This window comes from Capsicum annuum, chromosome 1 (assembly GCF_002878395.1).
Source record: "Capsicum annuum cultivar UCD-10X-F1 chromosome 1, UCD10Xv1.1, whole genome shotgun sequence".
NCBI classification, from domain to species: Eukaryota; Viridiplantae; Streptophyta; class Magnoliopsida; order Solanales; family Solanaceae; genus Capsicum; species Capsicum annuum.
Window position 1 is genome coordinate 45,306,051 of NC_061111.1, and position 23,212 is coordinate 45,329,262.

At 29.4% G+C, this 23,212-nt stretch overlaps 1 protein-coding gene and 1 long non-coding RNA gene across 2 annotated transcripts in view; both read left to right on the plus strand.

Annotated features, from left to right (window-relative positions):
* Positions 1-12,942: 12,942 nt before the first annotated feature.
* Positions 12,943-16,527, plus strand: LOC107874527 (peroxidase N). Its single transcript, XM_016721301.2, has 4 exons — positions 12,943-13,257; positions 14,160-14,348; positions 15,140-15,305; positions 15,826-16,527. The coding sequence occupies exons 1-4, from the start codon at positions 13,039-13,041 to the stop codon at positions 16,242-16,244; spliced, it is 993 nt and encodes a 330-aa protein (XP_016576787.1). The 5' UTR covers positions 12,943-13,038; the 3' UTR covers positions 16,245-16,527.
* Positions 16,528-18,132: 1,605 nt separating this feature from the next.
* The window catches only part of LOC107874537, a 10,685-nt gene continuing 5,605 nt past the window's right edge, over positions 18,133-23,212 (plus strand). The window contains exon 1 of the long non-coding RNA XR_001675534.2: positions 18,133-18,344. This is a non-coding gene — a long non-coding RNA (uncharacterized LOC107874537). The remainder of the gene's footprint in view (positions 18,345-23,212) is intronic.

The following is a 23,212-nucleotide window of genomic DNA, read 5'->3' on the forward strand; positions in this document are numbered from 1 at the left end:
CTTTGGACTTATTGGGCCGGGTCAAACCGGATCGATTTATGTGGGTGGACCTGGCCCACTTGACACCCTTAATTTGAATCCATCCCAAAACAAGGACCAAGGTCAATCTTTCTAAAATATAATGTAATTTATAATTAATTTAATGTATAAGTGTATTTTTCGTATGTATATTTATTCGGTTCAGTATCTAAAAAAATCACCCTAATTATTCGGTATAATTATAAATTTATATTGAAACGTTTGATTTTATTAAAAAATACCTAAAAATCGATTTAAAGCTGTTTTGTTCAGTCGGTTCAATCGGTTTTTGAAAAACCATTGACATCCCTACTCTCTTCAGATCATTACTATCTCGGTAATATTATAAAATATAAAATACATGTAATTAAATAAAAAAATATGAAATATCATATAGATACAGTAAGATAATTAGTGTTGTGACGTAATTCTTCCAATATGTGATATACAAATTTGGGCTGGATGTAATGGGCTCACTAGGACTGTCCCAATACATATTCATGTTTACAGAGAAAAATGGGTCGTAAATTGTTTGGAAAAATAACATAAATATACACCTTAATTTATCATATTTATACAAATTTTCATTCTTATAAAGTAATCACAAAAATTTTAACTAATTATGTATCTTCGTTGGATATATCGGGAGCTAATTATGTATCTCGACAGACTCAAAATCGAAAAAAATATATCGAGAGGTAATATTTATCTTTACAATGGAGAAAAAGTATCTTCGTTAGATGTATTATGTATATCGATAGACCCAAAATGAAAAAAAAAAAATATATTAAGAGTTAATTATGTATCCTTACAACAAAAACAAATATACCTTCGTTGGATGTATCAGGAACTAATTATGTATCTTGACAGACCCAAAATCGAAATTTCAGTAATTATATAAAATATCAAAATTTTCTGTAGTTAACTTCCAAACTATCGAGATTTATATTGCTTTTCTTAATTGTTTTCCGCTTATATTTAGGTCTACCTCTATTTAAGACGTAACCATTTTTGTATTTGTAGACACTTAAGGAGTTACTCTCTTTTTTTTTTGGGGGTTTTAAATCTTTTTCTTTGTTTTTCCAAAGGTTTAAATTTTTTGATGAAATGATCACACACTTCAAGATGCAGTTATAGATATCCATATGTTATTGAAAAGGAATTATCATATTTGGCTGTGAAAAAAAATCATGTCAGCATAAAGGACACTGACGTTAAAGACATAATTAATAAGTAGTTAAAATGGTATTTTCTCTTACAACTTAAGCTTTTACATGATCGTGCTCATGATAACTTGAAGACAGTTTCCTATGAAAATTAAAATAATTTTTTAAAAAAGTCAATGTTTTTTTTTTTTCGGTTAAAAAAAGTCAATGTTAAATTTAGTGCACGATGGTTTTAGATGATGCTAGTTTTACAACTAAAAAAGCACATTGAACTATTATAGTCTAAAGATAATGTTCATGCTCTCAACTAATTAAGCACTAATTATACATTATAAGAAATGCCTCCCTCCCCCCCACCCCACCCACCCCACTCCCCAAAAAAACTCACGAGGGCATGATTGAGTGGTTGAGAGATGGGTTTTTTACATGAAGGATCTGAGATTGAATTCATCCTTCGTCTATCGCTCAACTATGAGTTCGTCGCATGGGATTTGTCTAGTGCAATTTTGCGAATTATTGCACAGTGAGCAGGTTACCACAGGGTCACTCAAAGAGCAAAGATTGTGATAGAAATTGTGTGTTTTGCGAATTATTACACAGTGAGCAGATTACCACAGGATGCTCTCCCGAAGAGCAGAGACTATGATAAAGATTGTGTGTTTTGCGAAATATTACACAGTGAGCAGGTTACCACACGGTGTTCACTCGAAGAGCAAAGACTGTAAAAGAGATTGTGTTTTGCTAATTATTGCACACTGTTGTGTGCTTTCTGAACTATTGCACAGTCTCACTCGATGAGCAGAGACTGCGACGAAGATTGTATGCTTTTCGAACTATTGCACACTGAGCAGGTTATCACAGGGTGCTCACCCAAAGAGCAGAGACTGTGATAGAAATTGTGTGCTTTCTGAACTATTGCATAGTGAGCAAGTTACTACAGGGTGCTCACCTGAAGAGCAGAAACTGCGACGAAGATTGTATGCTTTTCGAACTATTGTACAGTGAGCAAGTTACCACAGGACGCTCACCCGAAGAGCAAAGATTGTGTGTTTTACGAACTATTGCACAATAAGCATGTTACCATATGGAAGAAAAAACAAAAAAGAATGTTGGAAAAGTTATTTTACTATATATGCACTATAGTTATAATCCAATTAATCAAGTTATCCTTCTAGGATTATAAAATTAAAATCATCTCAGATTCATGAATGTACTTGTTTGTTCAATATGATCTGATAAATATATTGGTCTAATAAGCCTCCATTATATATACCATAACCATGCAATATTTAAAACTTCATTATCTATTCATCACTTTCCATAGTTATATATTATATTAGCATTATAACTAAGTAAATGGTTGTACATTTTAAGTTTGATACAAAAATACTAAAATGGAGCCGCCACACGTATCATATCACTTGAGGATCGTTTGGTTGGTGAACAAGTTATACGAGGATATATACAGGTGGCTCAAGTAAGATAGTGGCCTAAGGCTAAACTCAAACGCATGCCTTAAATTTTTAGAAAAAAAATTATTTTTAAATAAAGTCTATTTTAAAAATTATATATTCATTTTCTTTTAGTTAGTAATATAATGAATGCATTTAATTATTCTTGAGATAAAATACTTCAAATATATCAAATTTCTTCTAATAATACTTTTATTATATATAATTTTTATTTTTATTTTTTTGCATATGATATATATTATTTCTTAAAAAATGAGGCCCCTCAAATTTGGGGGCCTAAGGCGGTCGCCTTTTTTTTAAAGGGGTAGAGCCGCCCCTGGATATATATTATATAACGATAGATATAATACTAGGATTAAATTTCGATTGGATTAGTGAGTGATATACTTTTAGGGGTCGTTTCGTAGAGTGTATTGAGAAAAATAATGTGTGTATTAATTTGAGTACAACATCTAGTATCCTGAATATGACCAAATTTGCTACGACACACTTCAACTTCACGAGGGTTCTATTACTCCCCTGAACTAAATTTTAACGTGTTTTTGGTATTCTTTTTAGTTGACATGACACCTTTTATCAATCTTTTTAGTTGACGTGGGCTTCATTTTATGTAATAAAGGTATCACGTTAGTAAAGAAGGGTGACAAAAGTACGGTAAAATTGAGTTCAGGGGGTAATAGGACCTTGTGAAGTTGGAGTGTGTCGTAGCAACTTTGACCATAGTTCGAGGGTACTGGATGTTTGTCTCTATTAATTTTGTGTACTATTAATACTTTATTTAATACTATTTTTCGGCTTATGTAGTTATACACTCTATTGTGTATTAAGACATGTATTAATAATACCATCCTTTTTCACGTATTAATAATACCAAGAATTTTAACATATATGGTAAAAGATGGAGGAAAAATTAGAAAAGAAGTACATATTTTTTATTTATTTTTTTAAAATTGTGTAATGGTATACATATTACGTATTTCTATTTTACTTCATATAGATTTAGGATATTTTTTATTTTTTTTAAAAAAAATACCAAAATAGTTTTAGGAGTTCTTTTTTTCTTACCAAAGTTGGTTTAGGGTTATTTTTTAAAAGACGTTAATATTATACATTATGTAGGTTTTAAATTAATTAAGGTCTTTATTTAATCTAGGTAAGAATTCGTAATATTTCACACTTTAAATTAATTAAAATTTTATCTTATATATAAAAGATTTTCTACAATTCTATTTAAATAATATTTTCTATCAAACTTTATAAGAAATAATGACTTAAGCTACTTTTACGTTTTTCTCTTATTTTGATTTTACTATTATAATTATATACAAACCCTAATAATATATGAAATTTTAGACCCGAAATATATGGAAAAAATATTTCATAATCGTGAGAGTATTTCAAAAATTAATTGTACCATTTTGTTTCCTCCTAAAACTACATTATATTTTTGGGTGTAGTCGTAAATAATTAAGGATAGAGAGCAAAAAGAAAAGAAGAGAAGTTGAGTTTCCTGTGAAATACTACCTTTGATTTAGAGTGATAATCTTTCTTGTGTTATTAGAGTTATTAAATCATAATCATATGAGTAAAAACTTGTGGTCTTGGGATGAAACGTAATGAGTTAAAGGCGTACTTTGCAATCCTTTGTATGTATATATATCTTTTCTTTTTCTCCTAGGGTTGTTTGGTGTGAGGTATTAAAACATATAGATTCGGAATAAAATAATAATCACGGGATAAATTTTTTGATGCTATATTTGATTGTCAAATTCGGGATAAGTTATTCCACCTAAAGGGTGGTATAAATAATCCTACCATATTTTAACTTGGAATAAAGTCATAAAATGACAAAATTACCCTCCAAATTCTTTAATTATCACTTTATATATATATATAAATGTATGTATGTATGTATGTATATATGCATGTATATAAATTTACTACTATATATAAGAGAGAACGCGGGATTTTGATAGTTCTTACATTAAATTTTTTTGATAATTTTATCCCTAATTTAAATTTTAATTAATCTACAAATTTCACTCATTTTGATAAATTTGAACAATTATATGGGCCTAATATGTATCTATGATCTATAATCTATATCTATAATACACTAAAAGTGTAAAGACCTTTACAAAAGTGATTTGAACTTTTTGTCTCTCATTAAAAGACTACGTAATAGACAAAATTGTCTTTTCACTATTTTGCTCAAATTATTAATTAATTATTTTAATAATATTAGCTATTGAATCCTAAAATATATATGGGAAGAAAAAACTAAGAGTCCTAAAATATATGGTAACAAGAAATATATATATATATATATGTGTGTGTGTGTGTGTGTGTATGTATGTATGTAAGTAAGTACGTACGTACGTACGTATGTATGTAGGCATGTATATAAATTTACTACTATATATAAGAGGGAACGCGAGATTTTGATAGTTCTTACATTAAAATTTTTTGACAATTTTATCCCTAATTTAAATTTTAATTAATCTACAAATTCCACTCATTTTGATAAATTTGAACAATTATATGAACTTAATATGTATCTATATCTATAATTTATCTATAATCTATATCTACAATATACCAAAAGTGTGAAGACCCTTAGAAAAGTGATTTAAACTTTTTGTCATTCATTAAAAGACTACATAATAGAAAAAATTGTCTTTTCACTATTTTGCTCAAATTATTATTTAATTATTTTAATATATATTTTTTTGGGTGGAAGTTAATTATAGTTAGTTAATTATTAGTTAATAATATTAGCTATAATATTGAATCCTAAATATATATGGAACGAAAAAACTAAGAGTCCTAAAATATATGATAACAAGAAAATATTATGGTTAGAAGAATTAGAAAAAAAAATACTAATATTAACTATAATATTGAATCCTAAAATATATATGAAAAGAAAAAACTAAAAGTCCTAAAATATTATGGTAACAAGCAAATATTATGGTTAGAAGAATTAGAAAAAAAAATTACGTGCTAAACTCCTAAGTACCATACGTGTGTATGTTTTTTTTTTTTTTTTTTTTTTTTTTAAAGACAAGACACTAAAGCCTATTTTGTATTAAACAAAAAGCAAAGAAAAGGTAAAAAAATTATAAAAATCTATATCTATATCTATAATATATAATCTACCTATATCTATATCTATATCTATAATATATAATATATTGAAAGTGTGAAGGGCCTTAAAAATATTGTTTGAACTTTTTGTCCTTCATTAAAAGTTTTTGCTTTAGACAAAATCGTCTTCCTAATATTTAAAAATTAAAAATTAAAAATTAATTAAATATATTTATGGTAAAACTTTTTCTTATTAGAAGTCATTGAAGTTTCAATAATTTTTCCTAATTAAAGAGTTGAAAATTAATTAAATATATTCATGATAAAACTTTTCTTTATTAGAAGTCATCAAAATTAATGACAATAGATACATTTTTCACAAGAATTCTAAATCAACAAAATTTGATTTTAAGAAGATTTGAAAAATTTAGAAACAAAATATAAAACTACTCAAATAAGAAAAATTTAAGAAGTACCAGATTTTTAAAAGTTTTAAGTAAGTAATAAGAATGTAATCAATGATTTTATAAAAAAATCATTTTAAACATAAAGATTTATATATATATATATATATATATACACACACACACAAAGAAAAATAACCATAACGCAAATATTGTTCAAATTGGTGCGTCTATGTTAGCATGTGACAACAAGGAAAAGAGGTATTATATGGCAAATGTAAAAGTAATGATCCATCAACCACTTGAAATTTCTGGTGCTAAAACATATATGTGTATATGTTTATGTTTACATTATTATATTAAGTGTGCAAGATTTTTGAAAAGTGATTTAAACTTTTACATTTTATTAAAAATCTCTGCAATAGGTAAAGTCTTTTAATATAAATAATCAAACGTTACACGTGTGAGGCACGTGCGGTTAGAAGGGTCTTAGAAATATTATTTGAACTTTTTGTCTTTTATAAAAAGTTTTTGCTTTAGACAAAATCGTCGTTTCACTATTTTTCTAATATTCAAGAGTTGAAAATTAATTCAATATCTATAATAAAACTTTTTCGTATTAGAAGTCATCAGAATTTTGACAACTAATATATTTTTCATTAGTTTAAGAATTCTAAATCAACTAAAGTTGATTTTAAGAAGATTTGAGAATAAGAAAAATATAAGAAGTATCAAATTTTTTAAAATTTTAGGTAAGTAGTCAAAGATTTTCTAAAGATTTAACTTTAAAAATAAGGAAAGATTTTAAGTATAGAAAAAAAAAATCGTACAACAAATATGGTTCAAATCGACACGTCTTTCTTAGCTTCTAATAGCAACGAAAAAAGGTACTGCATGACAAACACAAAAGTGACGATCCATTAACCACTTAAAACTTTTGGTGATAATATATATATATATATATAGAGAGAGAGATACTTATAATAAAATATATGTTATATTTATATTATTATATTAAAATGTGAAGGATCTTTGAGAAGTTGTACTTCACTAAAAAATCTTCGCAATCAACAAAATCGTCTAACTTAAAATAATTAAAAGTTACACGTGCGTGGCACGTGCCGTTAAACTAGTAAACTAAAAAGTATAGCGGGTATTTTTGTAAACAATTATTTTTTTTAATTAAAAAATATACCAAGATATATTACTGATTTACTTCTAATGCATTTATATAAGAAATAATGCCGACATAACTAATGCAAGTATTACTAGTACACACTATTTAGTATTATTCTTATACACTCAATGATAGATATTTGGTTTATTAGACCACAAATGGGATTATTCGGTGATATACTGTTCCCTTTTAATATTTCTCCGCGCGAGTCAAGGGCCATTAGTGACGACATTTTGATAGTAGTTAATGTGTTAATGTGATCAAGAATTTATGGGATATTCGAGATATCTCGATCGTAAAGAGAATATATATATATATATATATATATATATATATATATATATATATATATATATATATCTATAAACTATAATCTATATCTATGATAATAAATTAAAAGTGTGAAGACCTTAGAAAAGTGATTCGAACTTTTTGTCCTTCATTAAAAAACTCTGATTTAGACAAAATCGTCTTTTCACCTATTTTCTCAAATTATTATTATATTATTTTAATAAAATTTAAATTAAAGAGTCCTAATTCTAAAATATAAGGTAAAACAATATATATGTTAGAACTAAAATCCTAATAGGTTAGAGACACATCTATAAAAACACCAAACCAAACCAACATCACCAAATTAAAAAACAAGCAATTTCTATTGTGACCAGCCATCTTATCAATCTTCATGCATAATAATATTGATTTTTTTTTTCCCTATGTTGTGATTTAATCTGCTGTTAACCTTTTTATTTTTTTATTTTTTTTTTTAAATTTCACTTTTTTGATTCACGAGCAGGTTAGTACAATTAATTTACGTTATTTATTATCTTTACATTTAATTTATCCTCCTCATTTTGTCGACTAAGCTTTTACCTTTATCCCTTAACTTTTTATTGCCGAATTTTTTAGTTTTTTTGTTATGAGATTTGGTTTTGTTTTTTTAGTTTTTGTTATGTGATTTGATTTTGCTTTTTATTTTGTTTTTTTGTTATGTGATTTGTTTTTTCTATGAAATGTATTAATTTTAAATTTCTTCACTTTGTTTGGATGGTTATTACATATTATTTCATAATGCATCGTAATGTGTCATATTGTATATATTGTTTTAGTGAATACAATATTTGGATATATTGTATCATTTTTCATCGTCACATAATGTCATACACTAACAATTTGAACAATAAACCAACAAGAAAAGTGGGATACGGGGTAGAACTACTATAAAAAGGTAGGGTAATGTATGATAAATAAGATTATTAGAAAATGAGTAAAGACAAAATAAAAAGAAAAAAAAAAGTAACGACGTAAGACATCAAAATCGATTGAAATAATGAGATTTTTCATGTTATTTAACGTTGGATTTAACTATAGCTATAATAAAATTGAAGTAACAATCAAAACAAATATTGTGATAACCATCCAACCAGGTGAAAGTGTTTACATGTCTAATGTTTTCACTGTTCATGCTTATGTTTTATCGTCTTAGTATATGGTCCATCGAATTTTACCGAAGCAAATTCACATGATAATTGGAACCATTGTGAATGATTGTTGCCCTTTGAGTTAGTATTAGACTAGGAATAGTCAAAGTTCAGGTGTATTATGAATAAAACGTGACAAGTTCAGGGGTAAATGATACTTTTCTCTTATTAATAGGATCTTTTAGATTTGTACTAGAATGAACTCCAAATTAAATTTCAATTGTTAGTAGTTATTGGACAAGAATCCTGAATAATATGTTATACCTATACTTGATAAAAGTTAAGATATTGCATTTGAATTTTGAAACATGGAAAATTGATTTAAGAACTTAGAAATATGTTAGAATTATAGTTGGACAAGGAATAATTTTAGGACTTTAAAATTTACTAATATTCATGATAATGGATTCAATTATGAATTTCAAACCGTTTCTCCAAATAAGATTGTAAAATTTGTAGTTAGTTTTTTTTTACTGAAATATGATGATACAAATGGACAATAAGTCATTCAGTTAAAAAACGGTAGTGTTTGCGTACTTAAATTCCATCAATTATTACCTACTTAATTCAAAATCGTCGATAACAGATACTATAAAGCTAACTTGATAAAATTATTTATGACATCACATGAAAAGATTCAACTAATAAAAATATAATAATTGGAATTTCTTTAATAGCAGCAATCAATAAAGATGATTTACCAACGAGAAGGGTACTAAACTATTAATGGGCTAACAGTGTAACAAAGATAAATTTGAGCAATTTTAGAATACAAGTATAAAGAAAATTTAGACCAAGCCTTGGATTTAATTTATTGTACTTTTATAAAATAAATAATTTACTGAAGATTTATTGTAACCCACATACATAGAATTGTTATTGAACCTTTTGTTCTTCATTAAAAGAAACTGTAATAGATAAAATTATCTATTTAATATTTTTTAAAAATTATTATTTAATTATAGTTATAATATTTAAAATTAAAGAGCCTAAATATATGGTAACAGGAAAATATATTTTAAGAAAATTAAGTATTAGAAAAATTAATAACTAAAGAGTTAAAAAAATAGAGTAACAAATATATTTTAATAATTAATCAAAGAATCCTTAATATATGGTAAGAAAAAAATTGTAGCATTGTGTTTCATATCAAACAGAACCATAAGAAACGTGCCATTTCACTTTTTTTTTTTCACTTGTGTTTCAAGATTCCATTTTAATACAGCGGTAGACAAAATCGTTAAATACTATTTTCCTCAAATAATTTTCATTTAATTATTTTCATAAACTATTAAACTTTACTTATTTGTAATATATAAGAACTCTTAATATTTCTAGCTAATTGACTGAAATTTTACTTATTTGAATTATAATTCAAACAGAATTTTAACTTCAAATCAACATGCTCACTAATTCATGTAGAGAGTCCTTTGTACTTACATCTCATATATATATATATATATATAGTTTAAAACTAATTACTTTATGATAAGTAAGCTTCTTTGTCAAGTAGAAACAAATATAAATATGTATAAAATAAATTGTATAAACAAAATTAGGCAAAATACTCTAATCTAATCGAAAACAACTAGGGGTATTTTGAGGTTGTAAGAACTACATTTGAAAGAAAACTATTGGCTAACCTTTGTTTTTTTGAGAAGTGAGAACTATTATTTTCCAAAAATTATTTATTGTCTTTGACAAAATATCTATATAAAATAAAAATGTCATTCGATATATTAAAGTTTTTGCTATGAACTGAATACGAGGAAGGATCAAATCACAAGAATTTATTATACGCAACCAATAAATTATTAACTAACACAAAACAATTCAAATAACCTTGAAATTATTATGTATAAAGTTAAATAATAAAAGTGTGAAATATGGTATCAATCAATTTTTCTAAAGTCGTAACTATTATGCAGGAATTTTCTCCAATTTATCCATTGGGTTTCAATAAAGTCGTAAGTTATTATTCATATTCTTATTGCATGTACGTCTATATATTTACATCTTTTTTCGCCTTTTATGGTGTGTTCGGTATGAGGATTAGGTCCACTTATTTTGATTGTTTTTCTTTTGAGTTTAAGAAATTCTAAAGCTAAATATCTGATAAACGTAAAATAAGATACGTAATAAGATTTATTAGGGCATTAATAATTAAGGAGTAAAATATGATAAGGCATATTTAGAAAATTAATAATTAAGGAGTGTTAAAATATGTAATAAGGATTCTAGGATTTTTTCTAATCAACATGCATGTATTTTTGATATTCTTAATTAGGATTATGGATAAAAAGGACATGAAGGCTATTTCATTGATTTAAGTAGAAAGAAAGCCCAATCTACAAAGCTAAATTGAGAAAAAGATAAATGTAAACGTCTGGAAAAAAAAAAGAAAAAAGAAGAAGATAAAACTCTAATTCGTATGGGTTTAGTTTATTTAATATTGCTAAAATTTCGTTTGGCTGGTCAATTCTTTTTTCTAAGGTTTAAAATTTTAAATTTTTGTATGAAGTAATAAAATCATGATTATTATTGTATCAACTTAGGACTGTGTAGTCTGAGTTTGAATTTTTTTTTTTTTCTTTTGGGAAGGAGCGATATCTTTGATAGGCTCTATACTCGGCACAAAATTGAATTAGGCGGGCTTCAATGCGGGTTTTAAACACCAAAAGAAAAAAAAAAAGATGTAGGCTAACAATAATATTCGTGATTATTAAACATTTATAATAGGGGAAAGGACAGAAATGACACTTCAAATTAAACTATTTCTTTGAAAATGGTCATGGGATTTAAATTCCACTTTCTAGCAATTTTAATTTACTGACTGGTTCTATATCGTTTTTACACAACTTTTATACATGTTTTATACAAATCTTATACATAAATATTCTATACGGAAATTATACAGTTTTGATACATAATTTATATAATAACTGTACAATTGCACTTCAAATTAAACTATTTTCTTGAAAATGACCATGAAATTTAAATTTCACTTTCTAGCCATTTTAATTTACTGACTGGTTCTATACCGTTTTTATACAACTTTTATACAGGTTTTATACAAATCTTATAAATAAATATCTTATACAGAAATTATACAGTTTTGATACATAATTTATATAATAACTGTACTTTTTTTTACACATTTTATACAACAATTATATAATTTGTATACACTTTCTATATATTGTACATATACATATTTGATAGAATTATACAATTTCTATACATATATCTTATATAGATTCATATTCTATTTAATAATTATATCATTTTTATATAATTTAATTATTATTTCTAAACAATAAAAAAAAGAAGAATATTTGATCAATTTAAAAATTTATAGTAAGAAAAAAATTGAAATATTTTTAAAAGGGTCGAATTGCCCAAGTTGAATATTGTATCAGTATTGTATATAGACTGTATCAGTATCGTATATGGACTGTATATGGACTACGTGGATCAAAATGACCCAAATTGGAAAAGATTAGAAAATGACCATAAAATAACATTTGTTTAGTCGACTGGACATTATTTGTCCAAATGCCAAACTTGGGCTATAATTGGGTTATTATTTTTTTAAAAGGTCATAGAGTGTTCTTTTCCCTTTATAATATTCAAGTTAGTATTATTATCGTAAAATCACGTGCAACGCACTTACCCTAAACTAATATATATATATATATAAGTATGAGTTATGAGAAAGTAGCCTCCGAAAAACTGTAAATAGACTTTGGGCTTGGAGATAGAGGTCCGACTTAAATCAGATAAATTTTCAATGTGTAAGTGATAAAAATATTTTTGCCAATGCAAGGAGAAAAAAATCATCGTTCAGAGTTCAAATCCAAAATTGTTACAAGTCAATAAAAATCGAAAAAAAAATTTTAAAAATTTGGCCACTAACATTCATTATAATTAAACCTCCATTACCATAACCATGCAATATTAAAACCTTCATCTCCTCACTTTCCACAGTGATTAGCATTATAATTAAGTTAATTATACATTTTAAGTTTGACATAAGAACCCTAAAATGGAGCCGCCATACATCATAACCACTACAGCTTATTATAATAATGAAATTTTATATTTGTTAATCATACCTTTATCATGATTATAAATTAGGGTTTATAGTACATTATCATGCATTCATAACCAAAAATTCAATCGTTAAAAGTCCAAATTCAGTCGTTATAAGTCCAAAAAATACGAAAAAAAATCATGAAGAGACCTTGTAATAACCTTGTTTTGTATTCTAAGATTATGATTTTCTTGATGTTATTTTTATGTGTTAATTCTCAATTAACACAAAATTTCTACTCAAAAACATGTCCAAATCTTCTTAAAATTGTTAGAAAAGAAGTTCAAAGTGCAATTAAGAATGAAATGAGAATGGCTGCTTCTTTGCTTCGTCTTCATTTCCATGATTGCTTTGTCAATGTGAGTTTCTAATATTTTTTCATTGATAGTATAAATAAGGAAATATTTATTAGTGTAATTCAACAATTAACATGTTATGTAAAACTATTTCACATTATTTCAAATTAATTATTAGGCCAAAATACATAGATATGTGGTCCCTTTATAGCTTAAAGTTGGCACAAACTGTCAGTTAGACACCTTATCGAGCTTTGTGACCGGCTAAACATCTCTACTCGGTAAATATATATGTATCTTGTAAATATTTGTGGCCAACATGCATGACTTGAGCCCATAAAAAATAGATCATAGTACGAAGATAATTACACTGTTACTCCAAGACTCATGTTCTAGTATTTTATCTCATTATTTTTGGATTTAAATTATATATAGTGACAACATATAAAGAATTTGTATATCCATCAGTAAAATTAACCGGCTATAGCAAGTTATTACTATGTTTTCCAAGTTATCAAATCAGACTTTGATAGAAAGAGTTACATGTCGTACTGGCGCAGGTCAATTTAATTTCATGGTATATATAATAAATCTATTAACCGATAATGCACTAAGCTCAAACTCTTCATTTTTCTACAAGTTTAATTAACTTCTATATACTAACAATATAAAAGATCTATTGTACTATCAAATCATCTGAAAGGTAAACTGCGTGATACTGTTCACAACAAGTGAATAAACAACTTAAAAAAGAAAGTGAACCATCACCTGCTATAACATGTTAAAATACACTTATAACACCATTAGTGACTAATCTTTTCGGATAATATATACAAACTGTATTGGTCGCGTCATGTATACTTTATACTAAATATACATATATTATACATATAATATACATATATATACACAATATATACATTGATATTTCGATCATATTGATAAACTAGTTGATAAAATTGTAGGGTTGTGATGCATCATTGTTGTTGGATGGAAATAGTAACACAAGTGAGAAGTTTACTCCAGCAAATTTGAACTCAGCAAGAGGATATGAAGTGATAGACAATATTAAAACCGCTGTTGAAAATGCATGTAGTGGTGTTGTTTCTTGTGCAGATATATTAGCTATAGCTGCAAGAGATTCAGTGTTACTGGTAAGTTTTTTTTTTTTTTTTTTTTTTTTTTTTTTTTTATATTATCAGTGTAATTTAACCTGCTATATAGAACAGAAATAACATGAATCCCGACAATTTGGAGCTTAATTATAGAAAATCCTGACATTTTGCATAATTTCAAAAAATCCCGATTTTGGATCTGTCAAGATACGTAAATTAGCTCCCGATACATCCAACGAAGATATATTTATCCCTTTGTAAATTAGCTCCCGATATATTTTTTTGGGCTTTGGGTCTGTCGAGATACATAATTAACTCGTGATATATCTATCGAAGATACATAACTAGTTAAGATTTTTGTAATTACTTTATAAAGGTGAGAATTTTTGTAAATATGGTAAGTTAAAGGTGTATGTTTATGTTATTTTTTCTTTAAAGATTGTTGTTATTTTATTTTTTTATGAACAATTATATATAGTTATCATTTAAGGTAGATTCAATATTTTGAGTTTATGAATTCTACCATTAAACACAGTAGGCATATATGATTCTGTAAACATTTGTCTCTTTTAAAAATTTTCATCTGATGTCCGGTACTTGTATTGGGGCTCTGATGAATCTTGATTTTCTATATACATGGTGTCTTATACCCGCTTTATAGGGGCTCGATTAACTTACATTTGCGTTCCATAAGGCCCATTAAATAAAGAAACGCTTCCTATCAAAATTTTCTTTTCTTCCTTTTCGGAGCATAAACCCTAGATCTCTAATTAAGAGTGACGGAATTCTATCTATCTCACCAAAAAAAATTAATTAATTTTTTTGTTCAGAGTGGAGGGCCATTTTGGAAGGTGTTATTAGGGAGAAGAGATGGATTAGCTGCTAATTTTTCTGGATCAAGCAATGCACTTCCAGCACCATTTGATCCACTCAATACAATTATTTCCAAGTTTGAGGCTGTTGGATTAAACTTAACAGATGTTGTGAGCTTATCAGGTAATTGAATTTTATATATACTACAAAAAAAAAAAAAAACCCGTTAATATATCACTAAATAGTCCATAGCTAACATACTTTTTCTGATAATCTGTCAGTAAATTATCGTTAAATAGGATTAGCGATAAATTTTTATTTTTTTTAGCATAATACATAAATGTGTCCTTTAACTTGGTCTCAGCTGGCAACCTGATGTTTATACCATTCAACTTTGGATGCGAGCAAGTAGTCACTTAAACATCTAAAGAGTTTGATAGGTAGGTACACGCGGGTGCCCTACGTGGCAATTCGCATGAGATACGCTTGAACTGATTTGTATTATGCCACGTAGTACTCGTGTGTCTAGTGTTCAACTTAATACAAGTTTAAGTGTCTACTTTTGCACACAAAAAGTTGGAGGACAATTATGTCAACTGAAGTCATGTTAAAAGGCACGTTTATATATTATGCATTTTTTTTTTTTGGTAGTGATATACTAGACTTGCACTAACTTTTGCAAGTGTTTTATTTGAATATGTAGGTGCTCATACAATTGGATTAGCAAGGTGTACATCTTTTGACAGTAGATTAAGAAACTTCAATGGGACAAATTCACCAGACACAACATTAGACACAACCTTAGTGAGTGAACTCCAAAATTTGTGTCCCTCCACAAGTGATGGAAATAATACAACCCCACTTGATAGAAATTCCACAGACTTATTTGACAATCATTATTTCAAGAATTTGATCAATGGAAGAGGAGTACTTGAATCAGACCAAATCTTGTTTTCTAGTGATGATGCCACGACAACAACAAAGACCCTAGTTGAGACATATAGTAATAACTCTATGGTTTTCTTTGATGACTTTGTTAATTCCATGATTAAGATGGGAAATATTAGTCCTTTGACTGGATCAGATGGTGAGATCAGGACGAACTGTAGGGTTGTTAATTAATTCGATAATTAGTTAATATGATATAGTTGTCCAGACTCTTCGAAAATATGGTGGTACTCATGTTGAATCCTTTAAAAGAATTTTTGAAGGATTTGACGCACATTTGACAATATTTTTTAAGAGATTGAACAACATAATTATTATGTACTTGTAAAAGTTGTGTATTGTGAAATAATTGCTTGAGGGGAAATGATCACTAGTTAGTATATGTACTAGTATAAGTTGTTGTATTGTGAAATTTTTGTTTTGGGGAAATTAATATGATCTTATATTTTATACTTTATGAAGACATATACATGTCACTCAACTTATTATCTTCATTTTTTTTACCTTTTTCCCCACCATTTAATTCTAATTTCATTTACGTTGTATCATCCAATTGGTTGCTCCTACTATTGTGTAAAGTGAATAAAGTTTAATAAGGATTAAGTAAATAATGTAATATGTGTAAATTATATGGAAGAGAACAAAGAATAGGGCACACAATACTATACATATTTTTGGTTTCTCTAGGTTTTCGATATTTATTTTGGAGCTTGATTAATTCAGATTTGCATCGGCAAAATCACACTTTAGGGGTAATGCATTCCTACCAAAGGCAACCCCACACTCAAAGCTCAAATTCGAGACACTTCTAGTTAAAACTGAAGGAATACGTATTACTCCACAATCTTTGGCGATCATACAATATTTTTTATACATAGAAGAGCCGTAACTAGGACGACCAAGGGCAAATTTATCAATTAACAAAAAGTCCAGCTTAAACTTATTGTATATCATGCAAAGAGCGGAAAATTTCAAAAAAAAAAATTCATGTTCCCGAAAATTTTAATGACTATGCTTTGAAAAATTAAAAAAGAAATCAAGTGACATCTTAAAGAAGTGGATCCATTGTTTTTCTTCAGAGGGTTATGGAGAAGTTCTTTTCTTAAAATTTTCTTTATGTAATAACTTCAGAATTCATGATCATATACTTTCTTTCTTTTTTTTCTTATTTATTTAAATAATAATATACTTGAATCAAATGAAAAGAATAATTTTAAATTTAAAGAGAAATTATATTTGAAGTTTGTTCCATTTAAATATTTTTTTTTTAATTTTGATATTCAGACAAACTTTCTCTCCTCTTATCCAAAACCACGGAATAAACATTGTGAAGTTTTTTCATGTATCTTAAATTCGATGTCTAATCAAAGTTATATAAATTAAAATATTGGGAGACGTAGTTTATTAGTGGATGTGTAAATACCCACATATGTTCCATAAATGGTAAAAAAGTAAAATTAATTTTGACCACACATTTAATTGCACAAAGTAGTTATTACTATATTATTGTAAAATAATTTAAAAAAATACTCATAATAATTGAATAGACGTGTATCTATCATATACAATAAGAGAATTCCTCCATAATTTCAAAGCTTCACTTGATACATATTATTACAAAGATTTACAATACATATAAATTATGGAAACTAATTACTTAATAATCATCTGTTATAATTATTTTAAACAACTTATTTAAAATGTAATATTAACTACGTCATGTTAAATTGCTACAATATTTGTTAATTATGGAGGTAGATTCTCGTTAAATTACACATTGAATCAAATGACCCAAACGAAAATAAAATGCAACAAAGTCCAAAAATTTTTAAAAAGTATAAATAACATAAATACCAACACTAATTACACTCTCTCCCACTTTTTTAATTATTTTACTCTCTCTCCCTATTAATATACATAACATAGTCGATATATATATAACATTCTATGTATGTGTTGGAATTTTTGTAATATGTTTAAGAAGTTGGAATTTTTTGTAATATTGAAAATATAAGTTGTGTATTTATGTAATTTTTAGTTAAAAAAATAAAATCAAAAGACAGCCCATTCTGCCAAAGCCCACATCCATTTCCAACATATAAATGCCTTGTATGGTTTCCTTTTCCTCATTTCCTTATCTTCCCCTTTCTCATTTTCACCCGAACAACATATTTCTTCCAAACTTCAACCTTCATTTCATTCTTCCGCTGCGTTGGGTCATCAATTGTGTGCCTTTACATTCAGACCCGTATCTCTGTTTATCAGCTTTCGAAAGTAAGTACCTCTCAACCCCTCTCATTTTGCCTAGTCATTTTTTAAGGCTGCTGTAGCCAAGGCTAGTTAGGATTTCACTTTTTGAGCTTCTTGTCCAACATCTATGTAAATGTATGTTGTGAAAAATCATGTATTTTAGCCTCCTTAGCCCTATTTATCCCCTAATAGTTGAAACTCTTAAGTATGGGTTGTTTAGTATTCTCCTGCCTTTAAAATGCAAGCTCTTGAAATCTCTCTCCAGGAGAAATTATCATTGTCTATAGCATAATTAGCCAAAAAACCTGCTAATTTATTACCTTATGTATATATGCTGAACGTCTACTTGCTTACACATCATATTTGTCTTTGTCTCTGAAATAATATCTGTTATGCACCACGGACAGTCCCACTCACCAATCAGCACTTTTTGAATTAGTAGAGAATCTCTTTGTATAATTGCTTTCCCATATGAGGATTGTTTAAAATGAGCACTTACCTTCAATACTGCTGTAGCCTCGGCCACTGTACTAGTGGTTTCTTCCATTCTAGCTGCTTCTGCATGTAGAATATCTCAATTTTCATCCCTTAGACAAAACGCATAAGAGCTTAGTTCAGGATTGCCTCTAGAAGCTCCATCCGTATTGTATTTCACTCACCCTATTGTAGGAAACTCCCAAACGACCTTAATGACTTTCAATCTCGGCTTGAATTCCTTCAGTGTGTGGATTAAGTTAGGCTAATTTCCTGTGAAATTCCAATTTGGATTTCTAACCTTTATTAGCATGTGAACTGTTCTCATGATATTATGAACAGTTCTTTGATAAGACTAGAGCCTCCATCATGTTTGCTTGCATTTCTTCTTCTCCACAGTTCCCATACTATAATACTTGGAAAAGCTTTATAATATGGGTTTAAAGCTTTCTTAACTTCACATCCCCACCATGCCATGATCACTTCTCTTAGCGATAACCCTTCAAAATGTATACCTGCAAAAGAGCAAAAATAGGACCAAGTCCTGTTAGCAACTGTCGACCTTAGGAATACATAAGTCATCATTTCCTGAGCAGGTTCTTCACAACACCAACATTTAGATGATCCCTTAATGCCCCATCTTCTCACTCGATCATCAACTGGAATTTTGAATTTTCATAATCTCCACATTAAAAAAGTAATCTTAAATGAAAGTCCCTTAGTCCACATCCAGTCATAGATTTTATTGTGCTCAACTCTGTGTCTTATGTAATTTCATGCTGATTTAACAGTGAACCTTCCTTTAGTATCCAGCATCCAATAAGGTTTGTCATCCAAATCTGAGTTTGGAGGCTTAACATTATGGGTAATATGCTTAACAATTTTCTGTGGCAATATATCTTTCAATCTATTGACTTCCCATTGTCCTTTTGTTACCACGTCCTTTATTATATTAACTTTATCATCCCATTCCTGATATTCTCCTGTGATAGTATATAAATCTCCTATTCATGTCTAATTATCATGCCAAAAGGAAGCTACTCCTTGTTTGCAATTTCAAAAGATTGGTGTTCTATTAGGTCTCTGGCTTGCAGCATCGTCTTCCATACCTGTGAACCTCCCACCTACTTTCCACATCACTAAATTACAATGCATTTTCCTGCAGTATTTATTTTGCATGTATGTGCTCCAAATGGATTGTTTCGTTCTAAAATTCCACTACAGTTTACAAAACAAAGTTGATGAAACATCATACATTAGCCGAAAGTCCAACCCTTCTTCCTTTTCTGGTAGACAAAGATTTGATCATCTAGTCCAATGTCTGCCTCTTCCCCTAGTACAGCTACTCTAAAAGAATTGAGCCATCATTCTATGTAACTGAGTCAAAACATTTAATGGAGGATTCATCACAGATAGACAATGTATAGGAACACTTTGAAGAACATTCTTTATTAAGATTGCTCTTCCTCCGTAAAAAAACAGCTTGCCTTTCCATGCTTGCAATTTAGAGCGTACCCGCTGCATCAGTTGATTATAGTAATTCTTATGCTTTCTTTTGTAAAAGATAGGACATCCTAAATAGTTGAAAGAAAATTCCTTTCTTAGGATGCCTGTTGTTACTTCAGCAATTATCACCTGTCTGCCTGGTACACTATGATGAAGGTATATGGCGTTCTTTTCTTTGTTAACTTTTTACCCCGATGCCTTTTCATACTTGTCCAGTATGTCTGCTACCAATTGCATTGTCCTTACCTCTGCCTTGCACAAAATTATTATATCATCTGCAAATGCTAAGTGATTAATTTTGGGACTTCCTCTAGGCATTCCAAATCTTTTAAAATCCTTCACCTCTAGTAAACCATTTAATGCTCGAGAAAGAACCTCGGCTGCTATAATAAACAAAGTAGGAGACAGTAGGTCTCCCTGTTTAAGACCCCTAGATGATTTGAAAAAACTATTCGATTGTCCATTGATTAATACAAAATACCCATTACTCCTAATTAATCTAAACACCATGTCTATCATTTGTTCACTGAAACCAATCTTCCGAAGGACATTCAAAAGGAAAAGCCATTCCACCCTATCATACGTTTTCATCATGTCCAACTTTATGACCAAGTTGGCTGGTTTTCCCTTTTTTCTTATTTCTGTAATCATCTCCTGCACCAAGAGCACATTCTCGGCAATGCTTCTACCTTGTACAAAATCAGCTTGCTCATTAGAGATTATTTTTGGTAGGATCTTTATTCTTTCATGCACTATCCTTGAGAAGATTTTATTAACAAAATTACTCAAGAAAATAGGCCTCAGCTCTTAGAAATTGCTGGCATTCACCTTTTTAGGAATAAGAACTAGATTCATATGCATTACAAACCTAAGTAATTCTGCTCCTACAAAGAAAGCTTTCACCATATCATACACATCATGCTTTATGATTTCCCAGGCGTCTTGATAAAATGCACCTGTCATTCCATCCGGGCCTCCTGTACTATGCCTATTTAGTCCCATAACAACTTGATAAACTTCTTCAATTGTAGGCTCTGCATGCATGTTGTTACTTTCCTCGTCACTCAAAATATTCGGCAAACCTTCAATCATGTCATACTCAAAATCCCCTTTTTGTCGTTTAAATTGATTTCTATAGAACTCACCAGCAGTTTCATTAATGTCCTCTTGGTTTTTAATCCATTCCCCTTCTTCATTCTGAATTCTGTTTACTTTAAGTCTCCGTCTTCTCCCATTAACTATAGTGTGAAAGAACTTTGTATTTCTTTCTTCATCCTTGAACCACTGCATAACTGCTTTCTATTTCCAGAATTCCTCTTTCCTATGCAAGTATAATTTCAACTTTGCCTGTGTTTCATGCAACTTCTCCCTATTAGCTACATTGGGTTCTGTTTCAAACTATGATTCAGCCACTTTTATTACATCTTCCAAAGTTGCTATCTCTTGGAATATGTTGCCAAAAGTTTCCTTACTTCACTGGGTTAGTGCTTTCTTTAGTCTCTTCAACTTGTAGTGAAACATGTTAAACGGATTTGCATGAAAATTAGCTTTCCAGTGTTGTCTCACTACCTGCATAAAGCTATCCTCCCATAGCCAAAAGTTTAGGAATCTAAAGCTTTTGACTATGTTTTCATTAGTAGTGCCTAGCGTCAGTAACAAAGGGGCATGATTTGATCTGCTTCTTATCAAATGTTCCACTTCTATTACTGGAAAAACACTCTAGATCTTATCATTGCAAAGTATTCTATCCAGTCTTTTAAAAATGCACTCTTCATCAGTTCTTCCATTCCACCAGGTGTATTTGCTCCCTTTAAATTCTCTATCGTCCAGAAGGCACATATTAATGTAATGATTAAAATCCCTAACCTCTGATTTTGTTACTGGGAGTCCTACTAACTTCTCTTCTTCATTAGTAATGACATTAAAATCACCACCTACTAGCCATGAAGTTAGTGTATCTTGTGAAATTGCATACAATGATTCCCATAATTGAAGCCTTTCATCCGAATTACATTTCGCATATACCAATGTAACCACAACTTCCACTTCATGTTCCTGATTCAGCAGTATAATGGTAAGTTGTTGCTCCTCGTCCTTTATAACTTTAACCTCCATAATTTTATCTATAAATTCTCAAATCTTACCATTATGTTAGATATAGCATGCTCAAAACCCAACTTCCTTCTATACACCTCTAATAATTACTTATCCTGAAATGGTTCCATTAAACCAACAACAACAACAACAACAACAAACCCAGTGTATTCCCACCTGGTGGGGTCTGGGGGGGTAGGATGTACGCAGTCCATACCTCTACCTCTGAAGAAGTAGAAAGGCTGTTTCCGATAGACCCCCGGCTCAAGACACGCGGTACCACACAAACACATAGTAAAGCACAGCACAAGGTTACAAGATTACATAACATAAATACGGCACCCATAAGTAATCTACAACAAAGGAAAACACACAGATCCATAATAAAACATGGGACGCGGGCTCCTAACATGCATAAACCCCCACCAAGTAGTTCCCTACACTAGCGACTCAGGCTGGCCATAGTCCTCTGCCCTGATTCGCGTCCTCCAGACCTTCCTATCTAGGGTCATGTCCTCGGTGAGCTGTAACTGCTCCATGTCTCGCCTAATCACCTCACCCCAGTACTTCTTCGGCCTACCCCTACCCCGCTTAAACCCATCCAACGCTAGCCTCTCACACCTACGGACCGGGGCATCCATGCCCCTCCTCTTCACGTGTCCGAACCATCTCAATCGGGCTTCCCGCATCTTGCACTCCACTGGTGTCACACCAACCTTCTCCCAGATGTTCTCATTCCGAACTCTATCCCCTCTAGTCAGCCCACACATCCAGCGCAACATCCGCATTTCTGCCACCCTCATCTTTTGGATGTGGGA